The 11,406-nt window shown below is 42.6% G+C and overlaps 1 protein-coding gene across 8 annotated transcripts in view; it reads right to left on the bottom strand.

Moving 5' to 3' along the window:
* Positions 1 to 739: 739 nt before the first annotated feature.
* The window catches only part of NLGN4X (neuroligin 4 X-linked), a 280,611-nt gene continuing 269,944 nt past the window's right edge, over positions 740 to 11,406 (bottom strand). For all 8 annotated transcript variants that reach the window (XM_073902149.1, XM_025857745.2, XM_073902150.1 and 5 more), the window contains 2 exons: positions 9,816 to 10,605; positions 740 to 1,666 (listed from right to left, as the gene is read on the bottom strand). In XM_073902149.1, coding sequence (XP_073758250.1) covers positions 817 to 1,666; positions 9,816 to 10,605 — 1,640 coding nt within the window. In that variant the 3' untranslated portion in view covers positions 740 to 816. The remainder of the gene's footprint in view (positions 1,667 to 9,815; positions 10,606 to 11,406) is intronic.

The raw sequence follows: 11,406 nt of genomic DNA, 5'->3' as shown, positions 1-11,406 counted from the left end.
GGTAAAAGCTCTTTCAAACTGAAAACACCAATAAAAGCTTTTTTGTTGGTTGGTTGGATTTTTCTTTTTTTTTCCTCTGTGTGCGTTTTTGTTTAAACTCACAGCTATATACACTTTTTTGTTCTGTTTCTTACAAAGTTTCTTAAATATAGTTCAGGCTGGCAAAACATCTCTTTGCCCAGAACTATAGGTATGTTACTACATAGTCTGCTCTTTTAATAATAAAATTCTACTTTTCCTCCTCTCTGGATTACAGCTCTGTATGCTGGGTAAAAGCCCACACTTTTTCTTTCCTTCCGTAGAGCCATCCATCGTATGGCACGTCAAGAACCCTTTTTTGTTGTTTGTTTTGTTCTGCTTTTCGGGTGTAATTAAAAAAAAAAAAAAAATTTTTTTTTTTTTGAAGTGTCCCTGGCTGAGTTCCCCAAGGGTCAGCTTCCATCGTTGATTCGGAAGCATCCAGGTCCTTGAGACGGTGATGTCCTATAGTCCCTCTAAACGTTTGCTGGAGAGATGGGGGATGGTAAAGCAGTCCTGGAACGGCAATGTATACGCTTTCACATTTCACAGGGTCAGAAGTTGATCTCGTAATACTGGGAAATGCCAACGGGATGGGTCCACAGGGACACAACGGTGGCCCCGTCGCTTCTTCTGTTTGTTTTGTTTCTGTCCTAAGTCAGTGGGGTGACAGACATTCACCGACATTCCTCACGTGGGGATGCTGCTTCTCTCTTTCCTCACGTGGGGATGCTGCTTCTCTCTTTCTCCCTCTCTCCGGTGGGGGAGGAGCCGAGGAAGGGGAAGGGAACCGGGCAGCTATACTCTGGTGGTCGAGTGTCCGTGGGGCAGATTCGTACTGTTTTGTCCTCCACTGAAGGTGTTGAACGTGTGCAAAGGCTGAATCCCCGTCAGTGTGTTTGGAATCATGGTGATGGTGTTTGGTGTCATGAGTGGGATGTCATCAGGAGAGCGGCGCAGCGTCAGGGTGTAGTCTGGGGGACAGGTGAGCCTCAGCGTGTCGTGAGCCTGCAGGGACTCGCACTCGTGGTCGTGCTCCAGCTGCTTCATCTGCAGCGACATGATCTCTTCGTTCTGGATGTGAGCGATGTCGTTGGTCGTGTTCCTCTGGGGACTGGGGCGCCTGTGCGTCTCGTGGCGTCTCTTGTCCTTCTTGTAGTACAGAGCCGCAAAGGCCAAAATGTTGAGGAAGAGCAGGGAGGCCCCCACGGCGATGGTGACGCTCAGTTCGGTGGAGTAATCCCGTTTGGTTTCGATGAGGACGGTTGTGTCCTCGGGCCCCGTCTTATGAGGGTCCTTGGAGTGTTTGGGGTTGTTAGCAGGAGTGATGGCTGGGCGTTTGGTCGTGGGCCAGATCTTGGCGGGAGACCGCCGGGTTCCATAGGGAAAGGAGGTCATGTCAGGAGGAGGGACCTTTGTGGTGGTGGAGACGTACTGGAAGATCTCATTCAGGTTGTGCAGGTGGGGCACCAGTTCCAGCCAGAAAGCCACCTTAGTGGCTCGGTAGTGATCCCTCACTCTGGGCTTTAGGCCAATATGCAGGTAGAGCTGGTCTTTGGGGTTATACTTGGACCAGGCCACTTCCTCAAAGCGATTGGGTTTTGTATGAATGAACTTGGTATCCTGAGGAACAGGCTGATTAGGGTCACTGGAGACAGAAGGGAGGAAAAAAAAAAAAAGAGGAAGAAGGTCACATTCTTCGACATGGGACAAGTAAATCTCTTCGTCAAGTACAACAGGGAATTACAACCAGTTACTCACACATGTTTATTGATGAGCACCAAGTACCCGAGGAGCAACAGACTCATTCTGCTGTCATCCAAGCATGGCTACCATTTTGTGTTTTCATTAACATCCCCTCTTCCCTTTATTTTAAAAAATAATTCCTGACGGCAGAGTTACGGCATTTCCATAACATTTGTACTATGTTTTGAATGCAACAAATGCTCTTCAACAAGGAAAAAGTGAAAAAAAAAAAAAAGATGGGTGTAAAAAATTTTTCTGGATTTCATGTTTACCTACTTTTGAGCCATCAATCTCAACCAAAGGTGTTTTGCCCACACAGGGACATTTGGCACTGTCTGGAGACATTTTTGGTTGTCGTGGATGGAGGGTAGTGTCATGAATGGGTGGAGGGCTTGGGGGCGCTATTCAACATTCTTCAGTGCACAACAGAGCCCCCCACCCAAGGAAGTCTCTTGTCACAAATGTCAATAGTATTGAGGTTGAGAAATCCTGATTTGGAGGCTACTGTTCAAAAAGTAGGCATTCTCTCTTTGCTCAAGAGTGGCTTCTGGGATGGATGAATACATAGTGCAGGTTTAATAACTAAAATGTATGTTAAAATTCAAACAAAAACAGGCCTTATAATTGCAAAATGTGAGTAAACAGTAATATGCATCATGTGTTTGCTTTCTATTTGAAAGAGGAATACTTACATACTGCGTATATTTGAAGACTGAGCCACATAAAGATCAAACAACATTCCACTCGTTCTAAGAATTTTGATAAGATCACACTTTTAGGTATGGTGAAGTTAACATGTTTAGAAGAAGTAACACCCAGTGCCAGAAAGTGAGGGGTTTTGTAGATGTTAAGTGCGTCAGGCCGACTTTGAACCTGAGATTTGTCTTATTATTCACGTAAGTGGGTGCGGGCAGAAAGATCGTCAAAATTAAAGGATAATCCACAAACATGGTACTTTAAATGTCTTTGTCACCAACTTTCTTAATATAACAACCAACCTCCCCAAAATATCATATTCTTATTTCTTCCGTTTTTTTTTTTTGTTTGTTTTTTTTAGGGTTGGTAAAGTGAAGTACACTTCATCTTAATACTTCACCTTAGTGTTTATTTGTTTTGGAAATGTTGAGGTTATGCACTGCAAAATGTCACCTGGTGGACAACGCTGAGCATTCAGACATCATGTATGGGCCAGAACAAGCTGGGAGGGACCTGCACACTCACATCGATTGCCCTGGGTGCTCAAACTTCTCCTTTGCAGGCAACAATTTCTGGGCAGCGTTTATAAAGCTACCTCTAGCCACTGCCTATCAGCTCACATGCTAGAAGACTGGGGGACCAGAAGGTCCTCCGTGAAGATCCCAAGTCCACACACACGGCCCTGCATTTTGTGCAGGGTGCAAACAACATAGTGACCAACAGGTGCAGCGTTTGCTAAGGGAAGGACTTTTGCCCTCAGTGTGAGGCTGTCAAAAGCATTTCCATGCATTAAGCTCTGCAGCTGTCCCTCTTTACAGCTGTGAAGTCTTGAGCAAACTCTTAAGCCTCTCTTGTCCTCACCGTCTTCATCTATAGAATGGGTGAGAATACTGGAAGTAAGTGATGGAGGTTAAATAACCACTGCAAAGTGTGGGCAAATTAATAAATACTACCCTCTTCTGCCAACAGGCAAAGTAGAATACCCAAAAATTGCTTAGGGAGAGAGGACTACAAAGTCATATACGGTAATACCCACAGCATGTACAGTTTACCATATACTGTATGTAGCGCATGCTGCATGAAAGTATACTGTATACCACAGTATATACGGCATACTATACACTGGACATGGTCTTTACTGTATGCCACAGTATATACGGCATACTATACACTGGACATGGTCTTTACTGTACACCACAGTATATATGGTATACTATGTTTGTATATTGCATATATTATAAATCATAGCACATGCAGTATATTATATACTGTCTGTAGTCTACATTGTATAAAAGTATACGGTACATCACAGTATATAAGGTACACTGTATACTGTACATAGTATTTACTATATACCACAGTATATATGGTATACTGTATTTCCATACTGTTTATATTACAAATCATAGCATATACAATATATTCTATACTGTCTATAGTATATGTTGTATGCAAGTGTACTGTACACCACAGTATATATGGTACACCATACACTGTACATAGTATTTACTGTATACCACAGTATATATGGTCTACTGTATTTGTATATTGCATATGTTATAAACAATAGGATATGCAGTATATCATACTGTCTATGGTATACATTGTATCAGTATATACAGTATACTATAGAGTGTATATATATTCTATACCTCAGTATATATGGTATATTTGTATATTGCATATGTTATAAACCATAGCATACGCAGTATATTATATACTGTCTATGGTATACACTGTATAAAAGTATACTGTATACTACAGTATGTTATATACTGTGTAGAGCATATACCATATACTATAGTATATATGGTATACTATATACTGTATATAGTATTGATTGGATATCACAGCATATATACTATGTATAGTATACATTGTATAAAATTATACCCTAGCATATTATGTACTATATATAGTATGTACTGTATACCACAGTATATACAGTATACTATATAGTACATATAGTATATATTCTATACCACAGTATATATGGTATACTGTATATTATAGTATATGCTGTACAAAAGTATACTGTATAGTATATACTGTATGAAAGTATACTGTATACCATACTGTATGCTGCATAAAGTGTACTATATATAGATATCTACATATATGCCATATAGATATCATTATGCATGTGGTATACAAGAAAAAGAAGTTTTACCTTTTAACTACACACTCCCTGCAGTGCTTTTATTTTACTAATGGGATTAAGAAAATAAAACATAAAATTATAGGTCCTAATGCCATGAGTTTTCTTATGTGTTCATTTATAAGCATTAGTATATTTAAAAATAAACGTTTTATCTCTTCTTTTTAAAATCTTGGCTTCAGTGTAGCACCTCATGTTTCTTTTATTAGAGTCTTCTGGAATAAATTTTTGAAAAAATTCCTATTTAATTGGAATCTGCCATGGGAACATTTGTCATCGATTTTTATTGTTCTAAAAGCGAGGAAAGGTGGTGAGAATTCCTACTATTTTTCCATTGATCTGATTTCACTGAATTGGGTCTATTAGCTGTGTGGACCTTTTATTAAGCAGAGGGCATCGAGGAAAGAGAGTGTTCTGTTCATGTTGGATGTTGGGCTATTTTTGATGAAATTCGGTGTGCATCTGGAAGGTAAAGAAACACATTTATTTTGTTCTCAAAGAATAGAGCAGAGGATTTTGAAAATCCAGATAAGTAAGCTTTAGCCTGATACAATCTATCTATTAAAGTTCTTGGAGATGCACAGTCAGAAGCCTTAACCCGAGATAAACTCACAGAGCTCACTCATTTTCCTTGTCAAACACACCAAAGACAGCAAGACCTCTAAGTGGGATATCAGTGTCTTGCTTTTTTAAACTTGACTTCCGCAGGCAACATGTTTTAATTTCCATTAGTAAAATCAAAGATCATAATGATTAAGGACAGAAGGAAACGGAGGTATCTTCTCTCCCTAGTAAAGACCTCAATGCGTATCTGCATCTACATTTCCCGGCACCTGAAACACACAATTTTCACCTGTTGTAATTGGAGACATCATTTTGGCAGAGAATAGTCAAGTGCATTTCTAAGCTCTTGTGATCCATTTTATTTGCTAGAGATAGGTAATACGATTTTTAAAAAAATATCAGTAAGCCCTCTGAGAGGCTCTTTTTGATGGTATAAGGTCCTTCTTACACCTAACGTAATGTAGTAGCTGATTATTTGTTACTACACCTCTAAGAACACTACCCTGTGCACCAAGAAAATGAGTTCGATGACACATCTCCACCTACACACCAGGTAGAGATGTTCATTCATTCAGCTTAAAATACGTTTTGGCAGGAAAGGTCATTTTAAGACCAGACATAGGCCGCAGCTCTCCCTAAGCCATCCACCCTAAGCACCTTTTGTGTAAAATTGTATAAAGTTATACCCTGTTTATATTACAAATCATAGCATATACAATATATCCTATACTGTCATTAGACGTATACTTTTTCGCAAAGGTTGAATACAAATTCATCACAGCATAACCAACACAATCGAGAGTCATGGCCTCTGATGCAGACCTACACCAATGTCCTGAGAACAAATCAAAAAATGGAAATCTGTGTTGGTTGCTTTGGCCGTCTCAGAACTATGTTTCCCTTCTCTCAACTCTGATACCATTTAAGGAAGCCCTTTGATGGACAAGGCATCGTTTGGTTTTGTGGAAAGTGCTATTAGTTGCAACGTGTTCTAGAGAGATTGAGACTTCCTCGGTGTTCCCTTCATTAGCACTTCTTCCTGCAAAGAGCTCAAACCAAATTGGTGTTTGGTCCATGAGCACCTGGATTCTATGGGCCAGTCGGGTCTCGTATTCCCAAAGGGATTTTAGATGACACGGATTTCAGTTCTTCCTCATCCTCTGTAAACCCTGGAATTCATTTTAGTTTTTCCTTGACCTTACTTCTCTTTAATCAAAACTTTCCACGTCAGCTTTATTTGTAGACTAGTATATGTTTTGGCCTATGTTGTTGTTTTTCCAGCACTGTTTTGGGTGTGTCTTCTAACCTGGGTCACGGAAACACCCTCCTAGCTAGAAGGAAACTCTCCTCTCTCCTTCCTCTCTGCCTCCTACAAGCATATTCCCAACATCACTTTCCCATGCTTAACAACAAACAAACCATGGGATATAGACATCAAAACCTAGACAGAAGGTCACACCCATGAGTCTGGGGTTGTACAAGAAGAAGCACCGGCGTACATTCGCCTTGCCTGACGTATGAGCAATAAGGAACACCAGCGTGCTGTCCGTAAGGTGCAGAAGATTGGAAGCAACACCAAATGATCATGGGGATGCGTGTCTTGACGCCATATATTCCTGTTCCCGTAGCAATGTGTTGTGATGGACAGATGGCGAGATACTCCTATAATCCGGTCTCTCTAGTGCTTACAGGGAGCAGCTGATGGTACTCTGTCTTCTATCATGGTCTGTGGGTCATGGCCTGAGTCCCGTGGCATCGGATATGGTTTATCCTACGCTGTTCCCTTATGGGCACCATTTTGGCTCATCTTCCTTTGTACCCCTCAAGCAGCCCCCTGGGGACAAGGAAATACTCCTCTCCGCAGACCTTGGTGTACCACCACCCTATTTAAATAAATAACCAGCAACTACCTCTTAAGACCTTGCCACATATTGACAAGTACCTAAATCAGCAGACCGCGCATCTCCTCGATCCTCTGTTTTCTTGTTAAACCAGCGGCTATGGAAATGTTATCCCCTAGTTACTTACACTGGAAAACGGCGCCTTGCATTTCACATTAGAGGAAATTCACATCCCTCCAGTTTCTGCATCTGCATCCCATGGCAACCTCCCTATGGGTCTTTGTCTTTAGATGGCCATCTTCTTATGAAGGCATCGTTCATATTGGCTTAGAAGTCCAACTTGCTCCATCTTGACTGATTCTATCTGCAGTGACCCTATTTCCAAATAAGGTGCTAGGCACGGAGACTTGAAATTCCGGAACCAGCATCCAATAGAATCTTAGGCACGGTGGGCATGAAAAAGCACCCAATAAGAGAATGTCGTGGTATTTTTAATCCTGGCTCAGTCTTTGATAGGTCTTGGTGAAAGGGTCCGTTTGGTGCTAGGAGCTCTTTCCCATCTTGTGACATTGATTAATTTCCTTTATCTTTTTTTTCTTTCTTTTTTAAACAGCGCGAGAGCATCAGCCTCAGAGCCTTTAGCAAGGTGAGAGGAGCTAATGAGAATTTAATAGCTTTGTTTGGATTTTACCATTTTTTTAATGGTTCAGTTACACTGGTGATGAATGATCCTAGCTTCCCATTTAAGAAAATCTTATGAAGCTCATTTCCAAACATGTAAGGGAAAAAAGTATGTGGTTTTAGCTAAGGTAAGCAACGATGGTGTGTTTAGATATTACATGAAGAATGCTATGTGTGGATGCCGGTGTTAGTGAACGGACGTGACTGCCATTTGGGAAATGGCCTTGTGAGTCTTTCTGCTTCAAGAAGGTGACACTTTGCTAGGAGAGGCATCACACATCTGAGTTCAATGACAAAACTGGGCATTGTCGTGCCTTCAAAAGGGCTGATGGGTTGAAGTGTTCCCCCCTCAAATTAATATAGGCTGAAGTGCTAACCCCCAGTCCTTATTTGGAAATAGGGTCATTGCAGATGGAATCAGTCAAGATAAGATGGAGCTGGTTGGACTACTAAAGCCAATATGACCAATGCCTTGATAAGAAGATGGCCATCTAAAGACAGAGAGACACATGGGGAGCCTGCCGCGGGATGCAGAGGCAGAAGTTGGAGGGATGTTCCTGGAAGACAGCCTGCAAAACAGCAAGAACTAGGAAGGAGCATGAAACCTTTTCCCTTGCAGGTTTTAGAGGGAGCTTGGTTCTTACCAACGCCTGCATTTTGGACTTCTAGCATCCAAACTGTGAGACAATAAGTTTTTGTGGTTTTAATGCACACCATTCATGGTACACAGTTACAGCACCCCTAAGGATGTTATAATAATATAATAAACAAGGAGTACATTAAAATACTTGTGGACTTGACCTCTGTCATCTCCTTGTCGAAGAAAGAACCTTCAGGTGATAGGCAAGCACCTCTCCCAAACGTCCGTACATTCTCCTGTCCCCGCCACCGCCTCCATGAGAGCCTTTCTTAGACCAAACTTGTCGAATCTGAGTTCAAAGTGGGTATCGATGCAATAGCTTGCCACTCTATAAGCACGCCATACTTTTGCTGAGACCACAAAATATTCTGAAGCCACTTGCCACCCAATAATATTTGGGGTCATTGTAAAGAATGACACCCGCTAAAGCCCTAAGTGAGCACGCAAACCCGCGGCATCCCCACATTCTCTCTCTTGAGGTGCGTAGGACTCAGGCACCGCAGGGCTGCCCCCGGATGGGAGCCCAATTCCGACACCCGGCTCGCCACGGGGAGATTCGCCAACCTTCGGAGCGCATCTCCGATGTTAATTCCGTGCATGAGGCTCAAGGTTAATGAGAGAACCAGAGACGCAGGTAGAACAGAATGATAGCTCATTAACTTCCACAATTATGGTATGAGGCAAGAGAAAAATGAAAAGATGCTGTGATGTTTGTAGCTATTTGGAATGTTGGGGAGTCTTTTTCTCTTATTGTTTGCAGAGTCGCTACTCAGGAGGACATTGGCGACATCTGTTATATGTGTGGGTCTTGTATATTTTCCACTAGGTTTGGCCAACGAACCTCCCTTTGAGGTGTATCATATATATTTATGTAGATTTATTTCCTATATATGCACATATATGCATATATGAAATGTGTATTTATTTGTGAAATAAACGTGTGTGACATAGTTACACGAATAAATATGTTGTAAATATATGTATCTATAGGAAACAAATCTCCTAACTGTAGAGAAACACTATACATGTATATAATACATATACGTGCGTTAATAGAGAGTATATATACACATAGTATTTTCTAGATGTGTTATGGGATTGACTTTATTCTCTTGGCTATAGAATAAATACAATTTGCCATGTGGCACATGGGTTTTGATAACCCTATTATTTATCAAAGGAGACTTGAAATTCTGGGATCAGCATCCCGTAGAATTGCCATGTATGTTGAACCGGCAAGTGGCAAACAGACTTTTTTAGTAATGCAATTAGCACTCTGCACTCTGGTAAAACTGTGGTCGACACGACGCAATTGGGGGGTGTTCAAACAACGAGGCCCCCCTCCGTTACCGTGTGTGCATGCGTGTGCATGTCTGCATCCTATGTACCATTCGGTCATGGAAACAAGACTTGTATGGAGGAACCAGACAGAGCAGAAGAGAAGTAAGAAGCCGGTGTGGGAAGGACATACCCGGTTTTGGCGAAGTTGGTCCAGTATGTCATGACCACCGCGCTGAGCATGACATCGTTCTTGGAGAAGTTACAACTGAAGAGTTCCGTGGGGCCGATCATGGGGATCCCAAAGACATAGGGCACTTCGTCGCCGTGGGCTGAGTCCGCCCAGCTGGGTTTCATTTCACTTTGGCAGTGGTGATAGAAGGCGTAGAAGTAGGTCGGAGAGCCGTACTGGGCGTGGAGGTCGGCTGTGGCCACGGCGGGGGCCACCCACTGGTGGTCCGTGAAGAGAGCCACCAGGGTCTTCCGTCGCGTCTCCGGGTTTTCCTTGTCGGCCCAGTCCGTGTACATGAATTTGATGGTCTCCCGCAACGTGTCTTTGCCCTCTGGGTAGCCATAAAGGTTGTCCACGAAGTTGGACACGGAGAAGTCAAAGTCGTTGGGCGTCACGCCGTCCTCACTGTCCACGATACCATCCACGAACTTCAAGCCTTCCCCCTGGTTGACGCCCAGCATGATGTCGTAGTTCAGGAACTCTCCCTGCTCCATCAGGATCTGAGGGTCGTCCGGGATGACATCGCCGTCGATGACGGGGCCAAAGGAAATGTGGTACGTGGCGGGGGTGATGGTCTGCTGAATGAGCTCTTTGTAGTTCTTATTCCGAAGACATTCGACCATGTCTGTGGTATCCAGCATGTTGCAGCCGACTTTATCTGCCAATATCCGAGTGTACTTGGCAGGCTGGTAGTTCACTGCCCAGCTGGACAGGGCGGTCCCGCTCTGGATGATCGCCTTCTGGAACAGACCTGCAGGTGCAAAGTTGTAGACATGCAAATGAAAACCCGAAAGATAGAAAAGCAGCTTTTACTGGGCAAAGAAGGCTCTGATTGTCTCTCGGGCATGTGAATTTCTGGATACAGTGGCATTCAGGTCTTTCAGGATTTTTTACTCATTTCCATCTCTTTCTGTCCCCCTCCCCCTCCTGCTGGACATTGGTTTTCTGGGATGTTCTTCACACACACACACACACACACACACACACACACACACACACACACACACACACACACACACACACACACACACACACACACACAGAGGGTCTCAGAGAATGAAACTGCATTCACAATTTAGCTGCAGTGGTTAAAAAAAAAAAAAAGGTGCACTCCATTTACCCTTCCCCAATTCCACGTCGTGTTGGCATCCCCATGCCCAGATGCTATAAATAAAGCCTCACAGAGTTATCACCTCTCCCATATCCCTTAAAAATATGCTCTATGCCAAGAAGACGTCAAAGACCGCTATGCCTCACTGGTAAACCAGAAACTAGGTTCCACTTCATTATCGGGGGAAAAAAAAAAAAACTTCCACGGAAATCAATTTTAGAGTGTGTATGTCTATTTCCACCCTCAATATATTAAATGCATGAAACTTTTACAACTAAAATATTAATTAAATTAGCGATTCCTAAAGGAATCCTCAGTTGACGGCCCAACTAAAATGCATTTTTCAACAAATCGCTGATCTTGAAATTGCATCAATCCAAAGCCCAGACTTTTCTGTCATGGATTCTGCTACACGTTAGAAGTGTGTGTTTGGTGAGAAGT

This window comes from Callorhinus ursinus, unplaced genomic scaffold, assembly GCF_003265705.2.
Source record: "Callorhinus ursinus isolate GAN/ISIS: 27379988/994484 unplaced genomic scaffold, GSC_fseal_2.0 scaffold16, whole genome shotgun sequence".
Lineage (NCBI taxonomy): Eukaryota > Metazoa > Chordata > Mammalia > Carnivora > Otariidae > Callorhinus > Callorhinus ursinus.
This window is presented reverse-complemented; position numbering and strand designations above follow the sequence as displayed.